General features: G+C 43.9%; 1 protein-coding gene across 7 annotated transcripts in view; it reads right to left on the bottom strand.

Moving 5' to 3' along the window:
• Positions 1 to 315: 315 nt before the first annotated feature.
• The window catches only part of tle2a (TLE family member 2, transcriptional corepressor a), a 41694-nt gene continuing 20051 nt past the window's right edge, over positions 316 to 21958 (bottom strand). The window contains exons 3-20 of one of the 7 annotated variants that reach the window (XM_003439830.5): positions 15452 to 15515; positions 13060 to 13104; positions 10826 to 10888; positions 10437 to 10541; positions 9743 to 9956; positions 9359 to 9375; positions 8579 to 8674; positions 7967 to 8011; positions 6627 to 6788; positions 6184 to 6310; positions 5059 to 5255; positions 4642 to 4721; positions 3885 to 4134; positions 3357 to 3604; positions 2325 to 2472; positions 2060 to 2210; positions 1734 to 1810; positions 316 to 1496 (exon numbers count right to left, since the gene is read on the bottom strand). In XM_003439830.5, the coding sequence (XP_003439878.1) occupies positions 1389 to 1496; positions 1734 to 1810; positions 2060 to 2210; positions 2325 to 2472; positions 3357 to 3604; positions 3885 to 4134; positions 4642 to 4721; positions 5059 to 5255; positions 6184 to 6310; positions 6627 to 6788; positions 7967 to 8011; positions 8579 to 8674; positions 9359 to 9375; positions 9743 to 9956; positions 10437 to 10541; positions 10826 to 10888; positions 13060 to 13104; positions 15452 to 15515 (2197 nt within the window). In that variant the 3' untranslated portion in view covers positions 316 to 1388. The remainder of the gene's footprint in view (positions 1497 to 1733; positions 1811 to 2059; positions 2211 to 2324; positions 2473 to 3356; positions 3605 to 3884; positions 4135 to 4641; positions 4722 to 5058; positions 5256 to 6183; positions 6311 to 6626; positions 6789 to 7966; positions 8012 to 8578; positions 8675 to 9358; positions 9376 to 9742; positions 9957 to 10436; positions 10542 to 10825; positions 10889 to 13059; positions 13105 to 15451; positions 15516 to 21958) is intronic. The other 6 variants (XM_013268222.3, XM_005479048.4, XM_005479047.4 and 3 more) reach the window with 6 other exon arrangements.

Genomic DNA, 21958 nt, shown 5'->3' on the forward strand with positions numbered 1-21958 from the left:
ATGTCTGATGTCAAGATGCAGACTGGAGAAACACCGTGTTCCCTTAGAACAGAGTGTGTGCGCCCTCATTCAGATCCCTCATTTTTTTTCATCTAAATATTTCTAAGACGCTTTCTGGCACCACGCTGAGAGCACGCTTTTCTGGCTGTTAGGGTTTAAACAAATATTCAACAAATGGTTCATTTTAAATGTCCGAGCCAGACTTGCCGAGAGCCTGACTTGGGTTTGCGGTAAAAAAAAACAAACCAGCCAACACACACACACACACACACACACACACACACACTCCAAGAAAATTCACAGTCACAGATTACGTCTTTGTTTGCCTTTAGAGAACTTTATTTACATGTCCATATATAGCAAGGTTCAAGTTCATGATGCAGCTGTGAAACTACCTGTCTGTCTGTCTTTATGTGCCCTAACAAATACATTTAAAATAAAAAATAAAAAATAAAAAAACACACTTAATGCTGAGTGTTTGAGTGTCGATGATGCCGAGGCCATGTCCCGATACTGGAGAGTACTTGTTTGAGTTTTGTCTTCCGTCTGATTTTGGTTTCTATCAAACATCTTCAGAACACGTTTGTCTTTGTTCTTTTGGAAAGAAACAGGAGGAAAAAAAACAGTAAAACAACAAAGACAATGTGAGTCTCAGGACACCTCAGAGGACCGAGCCTTGTTCTTGTCATGTATGCACTAGAGATGATACAATCGTGTTGCTGCTTAAACTTAACCAGGAGGAAAAGAAAATAGCTGGAACCTCACGCCACATCGTCTCGCCATCTGCCATGCATCTGCTGCCCCGAGGAGTGGCTTCGTGCGGTGGACAGAGCTGGACCGGACCGGGCCGAACGAGGCCAAGCTGACTCAGGCTTGGACTTTGTACACAGCACAGAATATGGACTGTATTTTTCCATTAAGGGTTTTCTGAACCCTCCCCCACGTGTTCTCAGTCCCACACCTTTGTCTTTTGTTCCTCCACTCAATGCCATCCGACTGCTTGCGTAAAATTCAAAGGCTAAAAAAATATTTTTTTCCTAATTTCTTGTTCACTACAGAGGTTTCATTTTGTTTGTTTTTTAAAAAAGGGACAAAAAAGGAAACAAAAACAAAAAAGTTCTTTGGAGGAATCCCACAGTTGCGCAGCTATAGACTAACCAGCATTCTCAGAGCATTAAAATCAGTTTTTTTCTTTTTTCCAGAGATGTGACTTTGTGTCTTTTTGCTTCGCTTTCTTTTCTTTCACAAACATAACCAAAACAACAAAAGTACAAGTTGAGTGTCTCTTGCTTTCCATGCCACCAACGCTCTGTACAGTCAATGCTGCAGGAGGGAGCCTTGGCCCCGCCCCCTGATTATTAGTTTGCTTTTTTGGAGCCAATCAGAGTTCAGTACATAACTTCGTAGACTGTGGCTTTCTTGTCCCCGGAGCCAGTGACGATGAACTGGTCGTCGGGGGAAATGTCGCAGCTGAGAACCGACGACGACTCCTTAGACTAAGCAAAAAGACAGAGAGGACATCATCAGCGAATCAAAATGCAGAAATTCACAGCTGTTATTTAGGGTACTTTTGTGTCCCCAAATAACCCTCTGATATTTGAAGAAGATGAGCAGGGAAATGAAAAAGCTTGTATTATTTTTAAAGCTTTGACAGCTCAATTGTTTCCAGACCAAAGATCAAAATTTCTCATCAGATCACGCGGCGTGTCTTGCATTAAACTCTGGGGTTTTACCTGGAATATGCTGGATCCATAAGGTGTCCTCCATGCATTCAGGAGGTTATCTTTGCCTGTGCTCACGAACCATTTACCTACAGGAAAAAACACACATGGCCATCAGCAGATAAAGCCTCAGGGGAGGAGAGATATGGAGAAGCCTGAGAGGCTGCAAAGCAAAAGCAGGGAGAAGAGGCGAAAGGGAAAGCACTGCTTCTGTGTTCTAATGAGAGAAGCAAAAGATTTGTTCTGCTTCCCTCTGATTAGATACCCTCAGGTAGTGTGATGTAACCAAACCATCAATCTAATCGGTGTGTACGTGTCGTCTGTGTGTGTGTGCGTACCACAGTAGGCAAACTTGAGGGAGAGAACGCAGCTTTCGTGAAGGTGCAGCTGGTACTTGTCAGGTTTGGAGACATGCAGAACTTCCACATTACTGCTCTCCATTCCCACAGCCAGCCACTCGCCTGTCGGACAGTAGCCCAGAGAGAAGATCTGGAGACAGAGGAAATGCGATGATGACAGATGTAAAGTCTTATTGGTCACCAGCAGCCTCTTTAAATCTGGAACTGGAAATGAGGTTTATGTGTATTAGACTTGTGTGCGCACCTGCGAGGTGAAGTCATGCTGCTGAAGCTGGCGTCCCTCTCGGAGGTCCCAGCAGCGGACTGTGTTGTCCAGCCCTCCCGTCCACAGCTTGGTGCCGTCGTTGGAGATATCGATGCAGCTCGCTCCGTCCGTGTGGCCCTGGAACTGCCTGCAGGATAGACACAAGGTAGTCAACACAGCTAGACAACTACAACCAGAGAGATATTCCTTAAGGTACACAGCACTGACTGCATTTCATTTAAGTACATTTAATATTTAATCTTTACAATTTGTTGAAGTGAGCAATTTTTGTCTGCATTATACAGAATTTCACACCACAAATAGACATGAGAGAATTCAAGGCTACAGAGATTTTATTAATGTTTATTTAGCAAAATTAAGTTACATTTAGCATCAAAAGCACAAACTTATCTAAAACTTCCATAAGTGCAGGCAAGTGTCTGCACAGGTAACACAGTAAAAAAAAAACACTAATAAGAAGTGTTAATCATAAAAAAATGAGGGACCTACGCTGTATGTAAATTGCAGCTTAGAGTATAAATGTAGCACTATTTAGGTACTGAGGGAAGAGAACTGCAAAGCCCCAAACTTAGAATTAAACATAACATCTGAAGATTTTATTTAAATAAAAACTGTCAAAAGCAGAATGTGGCATACGTGAATGTGGAAAACCACCAGTAAAACCCATTTAAAGACAGATAGGAAGAAAGACTGTACGTCGTCATTCTGGCTAGAAGATAAATGCACAGCCTGTGCTCAAAACTTACAAAAAACTCGTTGCTTTGGTGCCCCAAGTGCAGTTTTTCCTGGCGCTATGTCTATTTCATGACTGACAGCGCAGATTGTAAAATTACACCAATTCCTTATACTATTCTCCCTCTCTTCTCAACATCCCACTCCATACCTTTTCCATCAGTCTCTCCTCTCCCAACCTGAAAATAATCTGGCTATTTCCCACTCCCATCTGCTCTCCTCATCTGACTGCAGGAAACCGGCGAGGACGATGAATCAGCCACTTCCTTCTCCCCTTACCTAACCAGCGTCTGGTTGTGAAGGTCCCAGACGACGATGTTGCCGTCGCTGCAGCAGGAAAAGCAGACCTTGTTGTCGGGCGAGATGGCCAGGGCGTAGCAGGCGGGAGCGGACGACGTCAGCTCCGCCTTGATGCGAGGAGTAGGAGTGGCCAGATCCCAGATTGACAGCGTGCTGGCCTCTCCTCCGACAATCAAGGTTCGACCGTCAGAGAGCAGCTTGCAGGATCGGATGTAGTTATCCCTGTTCTGATTGAGCATCATAAAACGATAAATGCATCACTATAAAATTATACAGACATATATATTCTGGGTAGTTCAACAATGTGATATAAATTAAAACATGTGGTTACAGAAAAGTATAAAGATGCTGGAGGATTTATCTTGAAAAGGTGATTCATCATTCAAAGTGTGAAAAGCAAGCACATCAATTTCAGCAGTAAAATAACATTACTAGACACGAGATGGGCAGCAGGCTTTAAAACCGATCTGCAAAGCATCCATCTATCTGTCCTCCTTCATTTCTCACCAGACAGTCCAGCTGGGCCATGGGGCTCTTGCTTCCTGGTTGGCTGATGTCCCACACCTTGACGCAGCCCTTCCCTCCAGTGTACACGTGACGCGTCGAGGTGCTGATGGTGACGGCGCACACCACCTCCCCGTGGCTCAGGGTGTGGATCTGACGGGCGTGACGAGGAATGCCCGGTCCGAGCAGGGCGTCAGGGGGAAAGGGCACGGGCTGCATCTGACCGTCAGCGCTCACGTGGAAGGAGTAGGCGCTGAGGACACAGGAAGAGATGGAGAACAGATTCAGTGCTGCAGTAACCACACATCAGGACAAGTTATTGCGACGGGCACCGTTCCATGTATGTAGTTTAAAGAAGCACATATGAAGCTCTTGTACTTTGGTCATAGAGTAATATCTCTGTGTTTAAATTAAAAAATCACAGAACACTGACTATTCATCCTCTAAAGTAAGAAATATTAGACACAAGAAAGTGAAATGAGGCACACTGCTAACACTTTTAAAGACATTTTTCAAACTCACTTACAAGCTCTTAATGCATGAACACCACTTTTCTAATTTAAAAAAAATGCCTTGGTGCTTTATGTTTTGGCCTAATGAAGGTTTAAAATCTCAAAAGGCTTCAAAATCTCTTATTTTTCATCTTTTGTTTTCTTAAAGCTTTGTAACTGAACTCTGAGGACAAACTGAGCTTCTGAGTGCCGTTAATAGTGAACAGGAGAAGATCTGCATGATAGCAACCAAGGAAGAGGAAACTCACGGTTTCCCAGAGGCAGCAGACTGCAAGCTGGCAGGCAGCCCAGGGACCCTCATGTGTGGGTGTGGAGACTCATAGCCCACCTGGAAGAGTCAGAGATAAGTCAACATAGGGAAGAAAATAATACTGAAAACTATGAAATAAAATAGATAGTTCATAGTAGAAGAGAGAAGAGATCACAGTTAATTTGTTAAAATTGGTCATACAGAGGCAGCGTAAATCTGAAAGATCGAAATAAAACGAGATGACATAAAAGACTTCTGAAGAGCAGAGCCCGTAGATTTTTAAAATGACAATGCAGCTGCTCTCGTCTTTTCCATATATATCCCTCTTTCTGCCCTCTGACTGGTTTATATGCTGAGGTATGACATATGACAGTGACACTGCAAAGACAAATTATGTGCAGAGCGTCGAGCTCACCACGGGGGACCGTCCATAGCCTGCGGCAGCTGCTGCCGCCGCTGCTGCAGCTCCATTCATTTGGGGGGAGACCAAGTGGAGACCAGCACCATAGCCCGCAGCCCCGGGCAGGTCCCCATTCACCCCTGGAGGGGGTAGGCCAAAAGCCCCCGGTGGGTACGCTCCCTGCACCGCCAGGGGGTTTCTCAGACCAAGAGCTGAACGTAAAAGAAAGGGCAGAAAAGAAAAGATAGACCATTTGTTTTGGATTAGCCAGGTGGCAAAATTACTGAATGAGACCTGAGCTTCATATGTAATTTTTTATTTATTTTTTTTTTACATAGGTTGGAATAACATACATAACATTTTATTAAGGTGACTCCCTCTGCAGAGTCTTTTAAAGCAAGAGACAGATGTGACTGACAGGCTGTGAATAAGCTGCAACAAAAGGCTGGATGATATCAGCACTAGACCACTACTGACCCCTGCTGGCCAGCTTACCATCCTGCAGGGAGACGGCATGTACATCTCCGTGCCTTCAAATTAGCATCCTCTACATCCCTCCATCTGCACGTGTAGGTGCACCTACGACGGCGCACGCATGCATAGATAATAGTGTAGATGTGTGTGCGGAGAGAAAACGGAGCAGAGGCTAACAGGTGACATGAGAAAAGAGAAAAGAGATGATACACTGGAATAGATGGAGGCTCATTATGAAGCAGCTCACAGTCACAGTCCATCACCTCCCCTAATCTTTCCATTTAAAAAGTGAGGCGCACAGAATATTTTTGCCCACAGCTGCTTATTAAGTCCAGATGGTGGTCGGTGGTGGGGAGCTGGCTGACACCCATACCAACTACTGCAGCCCGATGTTGCTAGAAACATTTCGTGTAACAAAGCCAATGTAACAGAGCTAAACGCTTGGCTCTGCAGATTCATATGTTTAATGGATCCTCCGAGCAGCATGTATGCGCACTCCAAGAGGATTAGGAAATAGTACAACAAGAACTGCTCGTCCGTGGTGTCCTCGGCTGTCCGCCTCACACTTTATCTACAGTCTCCCTGAAGTCCAGTGGAGGATTTTAGCAATAAAGCACAGACTATACGCCCTTTAGGGGAATTAAAGAAAGCTAAGGACGTTCTCACCGAGGGGGTCGACGCCAGGCTTGCCGGGGACAGGTCTGAACTGCGGGGGTCCGCTTGGTCCTGGGGTATTGGACTCCTGAGACATCGGGGTCCCTGGCTTCATACCTGGAGTGCTGGATTTCTCTCTCTGGGGGAGAGTGGAACAGAAAAAAGAATGTTTTAAATCTGGGAGGACTTAGTAATAAAGGACAGAAGGGAAGCGAGAGGGAGGAAGAAGAATGGGAAATAAAACACAAGATGACATTAAGAAAGACCAAGAGTGGATGGGACCATTGTGGGATGTCACAGTGTGTTTGGGAGCATCCAACAAAATAACGTAGAGACAAACTATCAATCATGAAGAGAAAAGCTAAATAAAATGCACCCTACATTAAATTAATATCCTAATGGGGTTTCTTGCTTCACCTTGTCTCCATTTGAGATAAAACATTGTGTCTGTCTACCTGTGGGGGCTCTTTGCCACGGGATGGGGAGGTGGCACTGCTGGATGAGGCCAGGGAGGTGGGGCTGGCCTGCGGGGGACCTTCCTTACGGGACGGTGGGATTTTGTCCAAACCATTTTCCCGGGAAGAGTAGGACTGCACACTGCGGGGTGACGATGGATCCTGAGTTTAAAAACACAGAAGTTAGAAATCTTTTCTTTCCCAAGTTCAGAGGCTCACATTTCTCTGTTTTCCAAAAAAGCCAGGAAACAAGACAATGAAACCAATTTCTCTTGCTGTAATTCTTCTGCCAGTTCATAAGGTGAAAAATGTTTGGCTGACATGCTTTCCAGTGTAAATGACGTCCTCATCCTTTGCCCCATTAAGTAGGTAAAGTCAAATCGGTAAAGACGCGTCTTTTGCATTAAATTGTGGATTTGGATTCACACCTTGCGAAACAAAGAATTTATTTTGGGCTTTTGCAGATAAAAGACAACCTGCAAGGTGAAAAATCGCTGTGATATCTTTGGCCATTGCTTCAATGGTGGTCCTACATAATGGACATACAACTGTTTTGAAATCAAGATCGACTTTGCTGCTACTAACTTTGTATGTCATCGCTGAAATCAATAAAACAAAGTTGGACTAATTATTTCTGAGAGGAGGCTTTGAAAAAAAAAAAAAAGGTGGTCCTACACTGAACAGTCGGAGCTGGCCATTGCAATGGCCTCGTAACCCAATTAAGCCTGGGAAAATCCTCACTGCTAGATATTTGAAGTGACTGTCTCATAAAACAACTGTGGCAGCAGAAGTCTTGTCTGTAAGATGTGTAAGATATATGACCTAACATGATAGATGCACAGATTTTATCTGTGTTATTTTTAGTGGAAACCAATTGCTTACATAAACTTAGGAGATCTACTTCTGCAGCTATTGTTATAATGTATTTTAAACTAACACAGCTCAACACAACATTTTTAAAAGCAGATATAAGCTCATCGCCTTGCTTTGATGCTTATTCTTTTATTTGCATAATTTTAAGATAAAGAATAAATGTGTTGACTGTTTTTTGTTAATCTTTGCTGTAAATAAATTATTTTATTCCACTTTTTCATAACTTGAAAAAAAAAACTCTAACCAAGAGGCTTTTTAAAATGAGGACAGCTTGAACTACAGTGGCGTTTGTGTACCTATGTATTTTATAGCTCTGTGCTGCTAAATGAGGACAGGTGGAGGTGAAGGACGGTGGAGAGTGATTAGTATAATTACTATTCATGTGTTCCTGCTGGGTATGTTTACATGATGTATGCAGATGAAAGCGGTCAAGTGAGGCAAACAGAGGCCAGCGGCCGCCTACTAACCTCATCTACTACCAAATTATCATCACTCTTATCCGCATCGCTGCCCTGAAAGAGAAAGAAGGTGAGATGAGACACTCCCGCTCTGCGGTCTGATGTATGCAGATTACATGTAGAAATATACAACACACAAAGTCACACGCAAACAAGTTTCTCTGTGTGTAGTTTATTGCATTTGGAAAATTTTTGATTAATACCCAGTGAAGGTGCTGAGTTCAGTAAACGTGGACAATAAACGATAGAAATGTAATTAATTTGAGATTCTTAACTCGGACATGTGAAATCCTCTCAGGAACAGGCTTGTGTTTTTATTTTAGGTCTTGAACATGTTGATAATTCTGAACTTGGGGATAAAAGGAGGCATTTATCTCTCACTAAAACAAATCCTCTCAAGGTCTGATATATCTGATCTCTCACAATTACTCCGGCAGCAAAGTAAGCACAGCAGAAAGTGAAACTATTTCAATTATTTTGGAAGAAAGAGCAGCTTTAAAAAGTCTGCTGGCATGCCGCTACGCAGACACCACCAGTCTTATCTGACGAGGCCCGGCAGAGTTGGATGGAACTTTCTTACAGTTGCTCAAACATTTAAGAGCGTTATGAAAACATCCTCACATAGTCTGTCATGAACTCCTTCTCATCAGCTTTCCTCTTCTTGCCGTTGCTGAGGTAGTCTGCTGGGCGACCCTTATCCCCATTGGACAGAGAGCTCTGCGGAGAGGAGGGAGGAGAGGGCAGAGAGGATGGAATTGAGACAGAGAGGCAGGGAGCGAGGGGGAGGTGTGTGCGGGGAGGTGCGAAGAAGAGGAGGAGATGAAGGTAAGAAGGACAGAGGAGTGGAGAAATATGCGTGAGGGCGCGAAGGAAGAGGGTGATAATGAGGTGAGAGGGACTGCATAAATCATGTCAGGCTCATAAGCTGCAGAGATGAATGTGAAAGAATATCAGGCTGCATCGATTGGCCGGCTCAGTGAGGAGAAGAAAGAATCTTTCAAGTTTTCTTGAAGGCAGCAGAAAAGAGTGCCGAGTGGTCAAAGCATGATTTGGCACTGATACCATTTTTTTTTAACCCAGCCAGATAAATATTTTATAGCGCTGGCATAAAAATTGTTATCATAGTGGTTCCTCTATAGCCAACAGTAAGTCTGTGTTAAAAGCTACGTTATTGTTGTTAAATGAGAACGAGAAGAGCTATATAAACATGTCGCCTTTGTGCTCACGCAAGAAGGAAATATTTACTTATGTCGTCATACAGGAAAATGTGTCTGCAGGCAAATAATTGAACACATAATGTGCAACAGTAATAGAAATTGTACACAGGTTAAATAAAGAAAAAACATCCATTATAACATCAACAAATAATATATAAGTGACTGCGTAGTAAATGGTACTCACTGGTCCTGCTTCACGATCTGTTCATTCCATGCAGAAGCACATCCAGTCAGAGGACAGCAGGACGGACAGACACACACATAAAGATACACAAACGTCAGACTACATGCCATCACTATACATCACGCTGCAGCTGATGACTCAGTGGGAAAATATCCCAGGGGTGTTGCGATCAGCAGCGCTCCGGTGCCCTGCCAAAATTCCAAAGCAAACGGCAATCATTGGAGTTCATAGAGCGCATTCTGATGTTTGCTCTGCTGCTAACCCAGCGAGATGTTTTCATCTACGAAAAATGTAACCCAGCTCGTCTCTCGGTCACGAACTCATCTGGACTTTCACGTGTTTTTCTTTGAACAAATTGAAACAAGAAGTGCGCTGCTGCTGTACCTCGGTGATGCTCGGCAGCGGCGGCGGCGGCAGCGGCTGCCTCGAGGTGAGCTCTCTCATCCTTGGCAGCGAGCTGGGCACCCAAAGCGCCAGACAAGGCCAGGAGGCCGGACCCGCTGCTGAGGGCCAGGCTGGGGTGGGGCAGTCCTGATGGGTGTGGGCCCACTGGCAAACCCTGGGCGTGCTGGGAAAGGTGCTGAGCTTGAAGCTGCTGCTATAACGAGAAATACAAAGAAACAGAAAAAGAGGAGACAGAAATATCTGGGTGACTTACAAGCACAAGCTTACTTCACAGGAATTGATCGAGAGGAAGAGAGAAGGAAAGAAGGAAGGGAACTAATTGCTGCGATGTGCACGAGAGGAGGCATGTTAAGGTCAAGGGAGTGGCTCTTTAATATGGGAGGCTTTGCAGTCAAATTGAAAGGGATGGGAACTAAATTTTAAAGCAAGGCCAAATTTTCCATGAATTTAATTTGCATCTGAATTCCAAACAAACTGACTGGGACATAATTTAAATTTCTGACTTTTGGGCCTTTTTTAGGTGGTTGTCAGACACCATAAAAAGTCAAAAATAGTCTTTTTTTACAAAACAAAAATAAAAAATCAACATATTTTAGAGCTGGCCAATGAATATTCTTACTAAAAGGAAAAGAACAGAAAGAAAAATAAAAATGTGGGAGTATAAGGTACACACGCTATGAGGCAGAGGGGGGAGCCCACGTACCCCTATCGAAGCATTTAGCTCCCCCATGGTCACCTGTTTGGCGCGTTCCATGGCCTGGACCACCTGTTGTTGGTGCTGTGGAACAAACCAAGATGTCAGTAAGGGCAGGTAGATGGATAATTAGTCTGTTTTCCCCCAACAACTCATAACAAGTATAATTTATAGCATTTGTCGTTTGACTTTTAGTGGCTGAAGAAAACGAATGTGCTCTGAAGTTTTGTCCATCTGCAGCTCTGTGTGTGACAGTGATAAATGTGTATGTATGTGCACACCTCCTGTGTGCGTCGATCTCACGCAGGAGAAAAAAGAAAGAGGACTGAATGTGACACATCGTGTGTGTGTGTATGTGTGTGTCCCACCTCCTGTGACAGGAAGGGGATGAGCTGAGCACAGATCACGTTCAACCGCTTGGCAATCTCCGTCTAAAAGAGAAAAAAAGGTACTGTCACTTTGATGAATAAACACACACACAAACACTCGCACAGCCAAGATTCAGCATGAACACAAAGAACACGCACACCCTCATGAAGGTTACACACGCAGGCGCACGCACACAGTGTGGCTGTGGCCTGTTTCTCCCAGGGCCAGTGTGGTAAATATTTCAGCTGCTTACATCTGGTCCATGCAAATGGAAACTCTGCCAGAGAGTTTGGCTAAAATATTCATGGACAGCATCTGCTGTGGCCACAGCCAGCCCACACATCGTGTGCGTGTGTGTGTCTCTGTGCATGCATACCCAATTCACCATCTTGTGTGTGTGCATGTGTTTCTGGTGTGTCCTTGCATGTCTGTTTGTCTGTGTGTGTGTTTGCATTTTGCATGCTTGAGTGTGTGTGTGTGTGTTTCCTGCTGGGGGTCAGTGATTCTTGCTGTGGGTGTGTGTCTGTCTCGATCTGCTCTACTACACAGCCAACAGCAAACTCTTCCTCCACCCCCCACCCCCTCACCACCACCACCACCAACCCCACCCCACTCCACCGCACCCCACCGCCATTTCTCTTTCCCTTTTTCCTTCCATCCCACTCCATTTATCCCTCTTTCCATCCATCTATCCCTCGTTTCATTCCTCCCTCCCTTGTATTAGCACAGTAATCAGTGTTACAAGCCCCACCATGTAATGTCTAACGCACACACGCGTGTGCACGCACGCACGCACGCAAAATCATGTTTAGCGGCAGGCCCAACAAGGCCGTTAGGGCCAGTAATGATATGCATGCAGAGATCATGACAACATCATTATGGCCACAGGCTGTTTATCTTGTTGACAGCTAGACCCTGTTCTGTGTGGATGTGCTCGCATGTGTGAGAATCCATGTGAGTGTGTTTGTGTGCATAGCCACACTCACCCCACCCCATTCTCTCTCTTAAGTGATTTATTGATGCTGGACTGAACTTCCACCCTTCCTTTTTCTTGCTCTTCCTCTCTCATGCTCTTTCTCTCATTCCTCTTGCTTGCCCACATCTCTCCCTCCCTCTACTCTCCATTTGTCAGCCAGCCAGAGTGCCCCCCTCTACTCCTGCCCTTCTCCCCTCCATCCTCTGAATCCATCACCCCCCACCCCAAGGGAGACACAATGATTTCTTGTTAGAGAGCTCCAACTACTAAATGACATCTTCAGGAGGGAGAGAGAGAGAAAGGGAGAGAAGGACAGAACACGAGCAATCGAGAGAAAGAGGATAAAGAGGGGAGGACAAAATGAGAGAGGGGAAATGAAAAGAGGAGGCAGAGGAAAGAGAGGAGGAGGAGGAAAAGGGCAGATTGGGTTGAGGAAATGACAGCCAATGAACGAAGGATGTAGGAGGGAGAAGAGAAATAGAAAGAAGAACAGAAGGAAGGCGGAGGAGGAAAATCGAGATTGGGAAGTGGTGGTGGTGTCGTGTGCATGTGTGTGTATGTGAGGTGGGGGTGGGGTGAGGTGGGAGTGGGGTGGGGGGCAGCAGCATGTCAAAAGCAAAGCGATTGAGATGGCGAAATGAACGAAGAGAAGGAAAGAGAGCAGACAGCAGGAAGGCAGTGACCTGATTTAAAGTGAAATTCAGCATGGACTGTATGTCTAGAAGGAGACAGAGGTGGAGACAGGGTGCACGGAAAATAGGGAGATAAAGAGAAAGAGAAATCAATCAAAAGGAAGAGCGACAGAGATGGTGAAGAAATGGAGATTAAGCGCGGGGAGCATTAAAAAGATACAGTAAGACATAAATTGAAGGGAAAGGATAAAAAAAAGAAGATGGGATGGAGAAGTAGGGCGACAGTGAGAGAATTGAAAGGACAGAGGGAGGGAATAACAGACGGGGATTTATGATGGGCAAGAGGGAAGGGCAGAGTATTCTCATCTGTCTGTGGTGGAGAAATGAATTCTGTTTGTGGATCCTATTAACACCTCCACAGCATAACACCGCTGTACAAGTCCATCACAGAGAGGATTGACATAGCAGCAGCAGAGACGGGAGATTTTCCTTAAAAAATAATTCTCACAGTTTTCGAGCTGATTGAGGGCAAAGGAAGGAAGAAGCGATAATACAAGAGGAAAATGCAAAGCTTCGAGATGGAGGGGGGTGGTGGGGGGTGGAGAAAGAGAGAATCCTGACTCACCTGTTTGTGCATTTCAATGTTAAGGCCGTAGGACATTTCGTAATACTGAAACAAAGGAGAATATCAGTTAATAGACATGAATGTACATAGAGAATAAGAGACTGTGGAACACAAGGTTAACCCAGGATGTTTTCTTTATATGTACAATGAAATCATTTCCCATGGATATACTGTAGGAAATAAGTCATCTGCTGAAAGATAAAACACAGACATTAACATAAAATAAACCCAGTTTATATTTTCCGGCAACTCTCATTAAAAGCTTTAAACCAATCAGGCTGTGATAAAACAGCCCAACAAATGCACTGCTGCAAACTAGGCTGCAAAGTCCAAAGTATTGTAAGTCTTGGCATTTTTGCAGGATCAATAGACAATAAACTTTAAGCCTAATTCAATAACACATAAAAAGTATATTTCTGTCTCACCTGAAAAACACAAATATTCTCTAGAAGTGTGTACCCAAGAAGAATACCTATTTTTATTTTCTCACACAAAAGAATTGAGACAAATCAACACTCCCAGACCACTCGCAACCTTTTCCATTGCTCCCAGTTTCCCGACGTTAGGCCAAGTGTGAGCACTCTGAAGTGCCCGCATGTCCCTAAAAGCTCATCACCACTAATTTCACCTTGAATCTGCTGAAAGTCAATGGCAATAAAACGACCCTGAGGCGTGTTTCGGAAGCCAGAAACCCAAAGCGGGGGAGGGAAATTGTCGCCGGGCAGAGGAAGGTGGCAGACGATTGCAATAATCATGTCTAATATGAGCTATTTGACCCTGGCTTTTACCCGAAAGTACAAGGAGCTGCGAGGAATGCACGAGGTGTTGAATGCCAGAGAGAGCGAGAGAGAAAGACAGGTAAGGATCTCTCTCTTTCACTCAGTCCCCCCTCTCCTCTTACAGAGATGGACCGAAAGGGAGAACATTTTAAAGTCAGATGCCTTGAAAAGTGGCAGGCTGACATTTGCTTTTCAGCGTGGCTGGTTGTGGAGAGATGAGATTGGCAGTTGGACAGCCAGAACAGGCTGGCAGGATGGGAGAGGAGATGGCAGGGGTCCTCTCTCTCCAGACATCTTTCCTGGCAGTTAGCGCACATGTGTGTGTTTGTGTGTGTGTGTCTGTGCAGGTGTATGTGTTTTTTAGCACAAGTCTCAAAGTGTGTAGGCGTGTGTATCTATGTGCTTTGTGTGCATGCTTTGCTGTGAGTGTGTGTTTTCAAGGCGCGTGTGCACGTTCCTCTGTGTGTGTGTGTGTTTGCCTGTAAGCCTCCATAAAAGACGCCTTTCCTGGCAGCTGGCAGCTCTGCTTGGCAATTGCTTTGCCAAGTTTCGTCTGTTGCTAAGCAACATCCAAACTCCCCCAAATCATCAGCCAGCAAAGAGACCTGGCCTGTGCTTGATGCCAGCTACCCCCTCCTCCCCATTGCTAAAACTTCAATCCCCCTCCCTGCTTCAAGCCCCCCGCTCTGTGCCAAGATTGCCACATAGCTCTTTTTTGGCACAGCGGGTTCTGGGCAGCCTACACTCTGTAAGCTGTGGTTGTTTATGGCTCTGATCACAGGTAAATCAAGGCTGGAGGTTTGCAGACTAAAAAAACAGCAAAAAAAAAGAAGAAGACAAAGAGTTTTGGCCTTCCCTTTATCTGGAAAAAGATCTGCTGATCATGTATCCTTCACAATCAGTCGTAGCTCTAAGTAGCACGGCAGTAGAGGGACCGCTTTTACGCTTTGTTACTCTTGTTTTCATGCCCAGATTTACAGATATTTTCTGCTATTCAAATCACAGCCATGCATCAGCTTCTATAACTTGCTCTCATTTCTGTGATGAGATGCAAATGTTTCAGACTTAGTGGAATATCTGCAGTGACTGGGCACATTACACAGCAGCACCAGAACAGACAAAGTGATCAATCAGAGCAGTGCTGGTGAGATGTCTAAGGTTCAGAGTAACGCCAGTTTTGGCGATCATTTTCAGCTCCAATCAATGAATAAAAAAGATCCCGACAGAGTTGAAATAAACCACCTTAAATTCACATTCAAGACAATTTTTAGACATTCATCACTTCTGCCAATCTGTTTCCTCCTTCGAGGAATATAAAGTATTTCTAATAAAGAGTTTTCTTATTGGAGAAAATAAACCACATTTTCTTTTTTCTCTAAACACAAACGTACCAGTACTTTCCCATCGAAAAAAAAAACTGTTAAAATTTGGATTTATTTTGTAGTTCGCTAATATGTGTTTGTGTGTGCATGTGTGGTCTTGTGTGTGGTTTTTGCTGGGTGTTGTTTGGCAGCTGTTAGCAGATGAAAGGGATTCAGGGGACTTGGCACTGCACTTGTTGTGAGTAAATGTGGAAAGATGTGTGTGTGTGTGTGTGTGTCTGTGTGTCTCACCATAACATAGTGTCTCTGGATTTCAGTCTTCTCTGTAGCCAGTTTCTCACACTCCAGTTTCAAACTGCAACACAGAGAAGAATGGAAACAATATAGGTTGGCCGTTTTGATTTGTATCACACTCCAAAATAGAAAATACACAGTGTAATTAGCAACATGACAACAAATTATTCCCTACTCAGTCTCTGCCCCCCACCCCTCCTGTTTCCATCATTCACTGGGGAGGAGGGAGCAGGGTGACCGGGGTGCTGACAGCCCATTATCACCTCAGAGCAGAGCAGAAATAGACAAAGTCACGCTCGGGGCCTGAAATTCAGCCAAGACTGCAGGTAGGAAGGCACATCCGAGGTGTCTCTCCCTCTTTCTCTTCTTCTTTTCTCCTTTTCAGTCTATCCATGTGCCATCCATTCATCCTCATTTTGTTGCTTTCCCATTTACCAGCCAGCCTGTCTGTCTTTGGATCTGACCGTCCCCTGCTTCACTTTGAACTGCAAACTTTGCCAAGTTTGACTGAAGTTGAAGTTTCTGTTTCAAGTGGGTCAAGTGTGGCAGTTTTGTTTCACTTGTCTGTGCGTATGTTCGGGACGTGACCTGTGTCTGTCTGTGAGCGTTTCGGGATGCTGGTTACTGCGAGGCCTGGCGTGGAGTCTAATGCAATCAAACACAAAAATGTATCTGAGGTGATAGCAGCCAAACACAGCTCCCATGTGTCCTATATTTCTGTCTGTCCTCTTCGTCTGCTCATCTCTCCTCACACCCAAACTGGTCCCCGATGTCTCCTAAATTTGGATGATGTCAGTTGCTAGACTTGCAAACACAGACACACACACACACACACACACACACACACACACACACACACACACACACACACCATTTCTAAATGCGCTCAGGTCCGAGCAAACAAACACCTTTCTTGTTACCTCTGCAGCACTCTCTTCATCTCCCGCACACAGAAATACACTGACCTCAACCCCCACCCCCAACACCCACACCCACCCCCCTCCCTCCAAAGAGAGCTAGTACATTTTGGGCCTGAGGCAGTTTACGCCAACTTGTTTGCGGGCAGCAGATAGATTGATTGGGGGGGTTGCGGTGAGGTGGGACATTAAAGGTGGGTGCTGCAGGAAAGAGTGTGTGGAGGTGGTGTTGGTGGTGATGGGGGGGGTGTCGTTTGGCGGAGGAAAATTAGAATATGATTAATACCGCAACATTACCCCCAGCCGCAACAGGTAATAACAGCCCCATCCGCTCCCTTTCTCCAGTGCAGCGTGCACACACACACATAATTGACTCATTTATCATTGCCAGTCAGTTGAGGAGAAGAGGGACGAGGGAGGAGATGGAGAGAAGCAGGACGCAGAGTGAGAGAGGAAGGTGGTGGTGGCGGAGGAGGAGGGAGGGCAGTGAGGATTAACCTCACCACCCCCACCCCGCCACTGCCACCCTATAGATTTTATTACACTGGAATTGCCTCTCGGCAGAAGTCACTCACAGCTGGGCTGGGAACTAATGCAACTCTCTGCAAGTATGTGTGTGTCTGTGTGTGTGTGTTTGCATGGCTTCCAGTGTGTTAATCATGACAAACTGGGGATATGCTTACAGAATAGCTGTGACCACAAACACACACAGAAACTGTCCACTGGCTCAGAGCTAAAGGGTGAATCCAGCGATTATCTATTAATCCTTAAAGTGCAATATTTGTCTATATAAGTTGAAATACAACACAATCATACCCATGAAACAACGGCCATAATGCAACAATTTCACGATTTTCAAAAAAAAATGAACACAATCACAATTTTCCAAAGTCATGAAAGAAAAACTAAAAGAGGGAATGCCACGTGAAATCATTTATGAGTGGTCTGATTTGCATTTCCCCTGCGCACCTACCCATTTCTCCTGAGTGTTTCTTCTGAAAAGTACAAAACGAAAAAAAATAAATGATGATGAAATAATGATAATAAAAAATGACTCACTTCTTAACCAATTATCGTCAACACATTGTTACGTATTGTTTTCCACTTTCTTTTGCTTCGTTTAATAAAGTTACACAAACTGATAACGTCCATCAGAACGAGTGCCTCCTTACTTATTTTAGAGAATTCACAACCGACAACTAAAAGACGATCACTAAATCAGCAAATGAGCAACAGTTAGTCATCCTATAAACCACTAAAGTGCAACCACCTCCATATCCCCGATCTACAAAATAATAAAAGAAAAACAAATATCCATGTAGCCACAAAGTCTTGCAATGCTGCTGAGCAATTTTTGGAGTGTTGTGCCAAAAACAAACGTATGCACATATACACGCCTACACCCAAACAGTGTGCAGATGGACAGCTCTTGTGCTTACAAGAAAGACCCCAAGGTCGTACTCAGAAAGCAATAACCATTCCCCAGAAAATGGACTTCAAGGATTGGAATTACTGCGCGAGTGTGTGTTGTCATGATGGGACTGTGGGAGCATAAAAGAGTTGGAGGGGGAGAAGAAAATGAGAGAGAGAGGGGAGGAGAGCGGTGAGCAGGAAGTAGACATTTCATGTCGAAATGATTGCCTGTAATAATTAGTCTTTGGCTCAGCACCATTTACTGCGAGGGAGGGAGAGAAGGTTTCCGAGGATGGAGAGAAAGGCACAGCGACACGCAGAGAAACCAAGATTGAGCGAGCGAACAAGAGAAAGAAGCAAGAAGAAAAAAGAAATGGGGTGTGTGTGTGTGTGTGTGTGTGCGCGCGCACACGTGTGTGCCTGTGTGGCATGGTGGGCTCGGTTCCTCCGATTTTTCACTGGCGGTGACAGGAGATAAGATGATCAGCCGAATGCGCTACAAATCTGCAGCCTGCCAGCCTTCAGACAGCTCTGTCAGTGCTGCTCTGCTACTGAGCACACACACACACACACACACACAAATGCTCTTTACGCACACACAGGGAAACACGCAAACTAACCACATAAAGCATGGGAGAAAATGGGGATGTGTGTGAGAACACACTAAACCAGCATATTAACCGAATCCACTGCATGTATGCAGGCGCACGGAAACATAACGTACACGTGAGCACAGACTGTACATACACCCACACACATGCACACGTAGCTGCTAAATAAACACAGCGAGGAACACACACACTCTAATGAGAGCCTACAGACAGTAAAGCATCTAATTCTGCACTTGGAGTAGAAATGCGCCGACTGCCTTTTAAGTCACCGTGTTTTAAAATTGGGCTTGTGGGTATTGCAAAAATGTCAACGCTTTCCTCTCTAGCATTTGTTTTTCTGAACAATACTTTTACTTTTCCTTCATTGATTTTTTTATGTTAAAGGAACAAAGGTATTTTCATATTTTCCCTCAATAACACGCTTGTCCATTGCTCCTGGTTACTTGAGGATATTTCTTTTCAGCTAAGGGAACAAGAGGAGCATTCTATTTTTCTTATGAGTGATCAGATTTGCTCTGTAAGCTAGTTGATGAATGATGGTAAATGATGAAACAGTAATTGTCAAATAATTTTTTCTTTTCCTGTGATAACAGATATTTTTTCTGCACACATTGGGCAAGTGTCGCGTTAAAGACCATCAAAATATTGACAAAATATTAATTTTCTCCTTCCACAAGCCAGTTATAGGTGTGGTCGAAAAATCTTCTCCCCAGAGGAGAAGACAGGAACCTGTGAAATGAGGCAGGAGTAGATTTACATTATAAAGCTTTTATCACATTGTATATATAACATTTAAATCCATTTACATTCAGAAAAGCGTAAAGACTGAGGAGTTATTTAATTGTTATATTTTTTGAAAAATTTCAAACATTAGCTGGTGCCAGGTTCACAGATGTTTAATTAATTTAGTAGTTAATATAAGCAAATATTTTAGGGATGCCCCCGCCCCCAAAAAAAAAACATTTGGGTTTTGAGCACTTTTGAATATTTCAAAGACCAGCTGAGAAAAAATGATGTGCGAACTGATTGTAACAAAAACTGATTGTCAAAGGTGTCAAGTGCCAAAAGCTGGCAGAGAACTTTTGTCTGTTACTTTAAATTTTTGTCTCAATTATTTCCTCTTGCAAATCACAGGGTAAACACCAAGTTCAGAGTGATACGAAACAAAGAAAGAACCATCAATTCAGATTACAAAGTGCTGCAGGAATACAGAATATTAACTAGTAATCCCAGCTTTAAATATTCACGCATATGCAAAATGTGCGCACACACAAACACACACACACACACAGATGGGAGCAACTGCGCCAGTGTAGTGCCTTTACAGTGTCAGGACCATTTAGCCTGCCAGCCTCCAGGTATGTGACTGTTCACTTTACATCTCATTAACTATTGATCAACCTTCCCTCTCTGCTCCGCCACAAAAACCTCCAGCCTCCGTCCCACTCTCTGTCTTCAAATACACACACTGTCTCTGAAACGCACAAACATACATACCAGGGACCCACCCAACTTGCCAGTGTACTCTTTCATCATCTCTCAAGGGCAAGTACAAGAGCACACACACACACACACACACACACACACACACACACACGCAGATACACAAGCCAGGAACTTGTCACACAATAAGAGGCCAACTGTTACCCTCTATGCTGCTAGGCTTACTGTAAAGGCTCTTTTATAACTGTTTCTAACAAATGCACACACACAACCACACACTGAATTAAAAAGGGAGAGGTTGCATCACACAAACCAACCCACAAAAAAAAGGAAAAAAAAGAATCACATTAAGAAACCACAAACCCTCAGCCTGCCCTAAAGCAAATATAATTTTATCATTTGGTGAATGACAGTTAAACACAGGATACCCGTTTTATCCAATTATAACTGTAAACACGCACAAACACAACCTATCTATTTACATGCGCTGTGAAGACGTATTCAATTCAGGCCCACACGTGGTGGTGACAGTATATGTAAGTCGACTGAGCCTTACAGTATTCGGTACAGATGCAGCAATTCTGACATTATTGGCCGATACCAACATCTACGGCGTTTTTTGTTTTGTTATTTGTTCTGCCTTTTGTGCCAGTGAACCAAACAAAAACAAACAAATAAATAAATACAAATAAAAATTAAAAGATTATGGCTCATCTTTGAAAATCTACCAAGCTGAAAACCAATGCAGCACAAAAGTAAACACTGGCCACTGCCATTGCTAAATGTCATCGTATTTGCAGATTGACTGATGCCAGTGAACGCATCACGCGTCACCATATTTGTGCATCTCAACCTTCTAGTAAAGAGCCAACAGGCGTAGTTACTCTCTTGTGTTTGAGTACAAAGAGGTACAGCAAAAGCTTCTAAAGAAATTAAATATGCTTTATTCGGTGTTCATGCAGCACTGTATAATATATTGCCTAACAGAGGTATGCAAATGACAGAGTTGCTTAATTAGCGCTAATTAATTTTTTTAAACTTATCATTTGTGCCTATTAACATAAATGAAACAGTGAAAAGATTTCAGTCTGAGGACTGTCTCCATATGTCTTATCTCTGGGTTATGAATTATTGTCCAAACAACAATTCATAACCCAGAGATAATTTGTTGGACGATTTTTGAATTTTTACCTCCCTGCCCCACCTCACTGGATTTTAAATCAAACAATCAATATGTGATTGAAGTGCAGATTTTCAGCTTTAGTTCAAGGGGCTAAGAAGAATCCTTTGAGATGCTCTGATGCTGCTTGTTTGTGGGTCTCTCTGCATTCAGTTTTTTTATTTAATAAGTGAAAAGCTGCTCTGTGAGGTTGAGATCAGGCGACTGACTTTGCTATTTGATATTGAAGAATATTCTGTTTCTTTTCCTTGAGAAACCCGTGGGTTGCTTTTTCAGCATGCTTTGGGTCATTATTCGTTTGCACTGTGAAGCGTTGTCTGATCAGTTTTTGCAGCATTTGGCTGAATCTGAGCAGAGAGTATATTCCTGTGCACTTCAGAATGCATCCTGCTACTTCTATCAGCAGTCACATCATCAATAAACACTAGTGACCTGTTTCCATGCCATAACACTGCCTGTGCCATGTGTGATGTCTCCGATCATGAGTTGTTTGTCTTCTTCTCCATATTTTTTAGTGTTCCCATCATTCTGATTATGAAATAACAAGTAAACAAACCTCACATGGCTATGAAACAGCTCGTCAGTCAATTGTCCAATTGCTTTTGAGCCTGTGTATAAAAATGACCACAATTCTCCAACAGTTTATGCAAAATGATGTAAAACCCCTCAAAATTAAAGCTGAAAGTCCGCACGTGTCTCGTGATTGGTCGGCTTTAAAATCCTGTGTGGTCGTGTACGGAGGCAAAACTAGAAAACGTTATTTTTGTATAAGGCTCAATAATCAAACGATCGGTTGATTGTGAAATTATTACACGCATGCAGCACTGACTGTATGTGCATCAGTGCCGCTATGTCGTATTTGGGCAGAGATGAGTGGAGGGGCTCTTTAGTGATGAGTGGCAGCATATTAGTGGTGAGTGGAGAGTCTATCTTACTCTGC

This window comes from Oreochromis niloticus, linkage group LG23 (genome assembly GCF_001858045.2).
Source record: "Oreochromis niloticus isolate F11D_XX linkage group LG23, O_niloticus_UMD_NMBU, whole genome shotgun sequence".
In the NCBI taxonomy this organism is placed as follows: Eukaryota; Metazoa; Chordata; class Actinopteri; order Cichliformes; family Cichlidae; genus Oreochromis; species Oreochromis niloticus.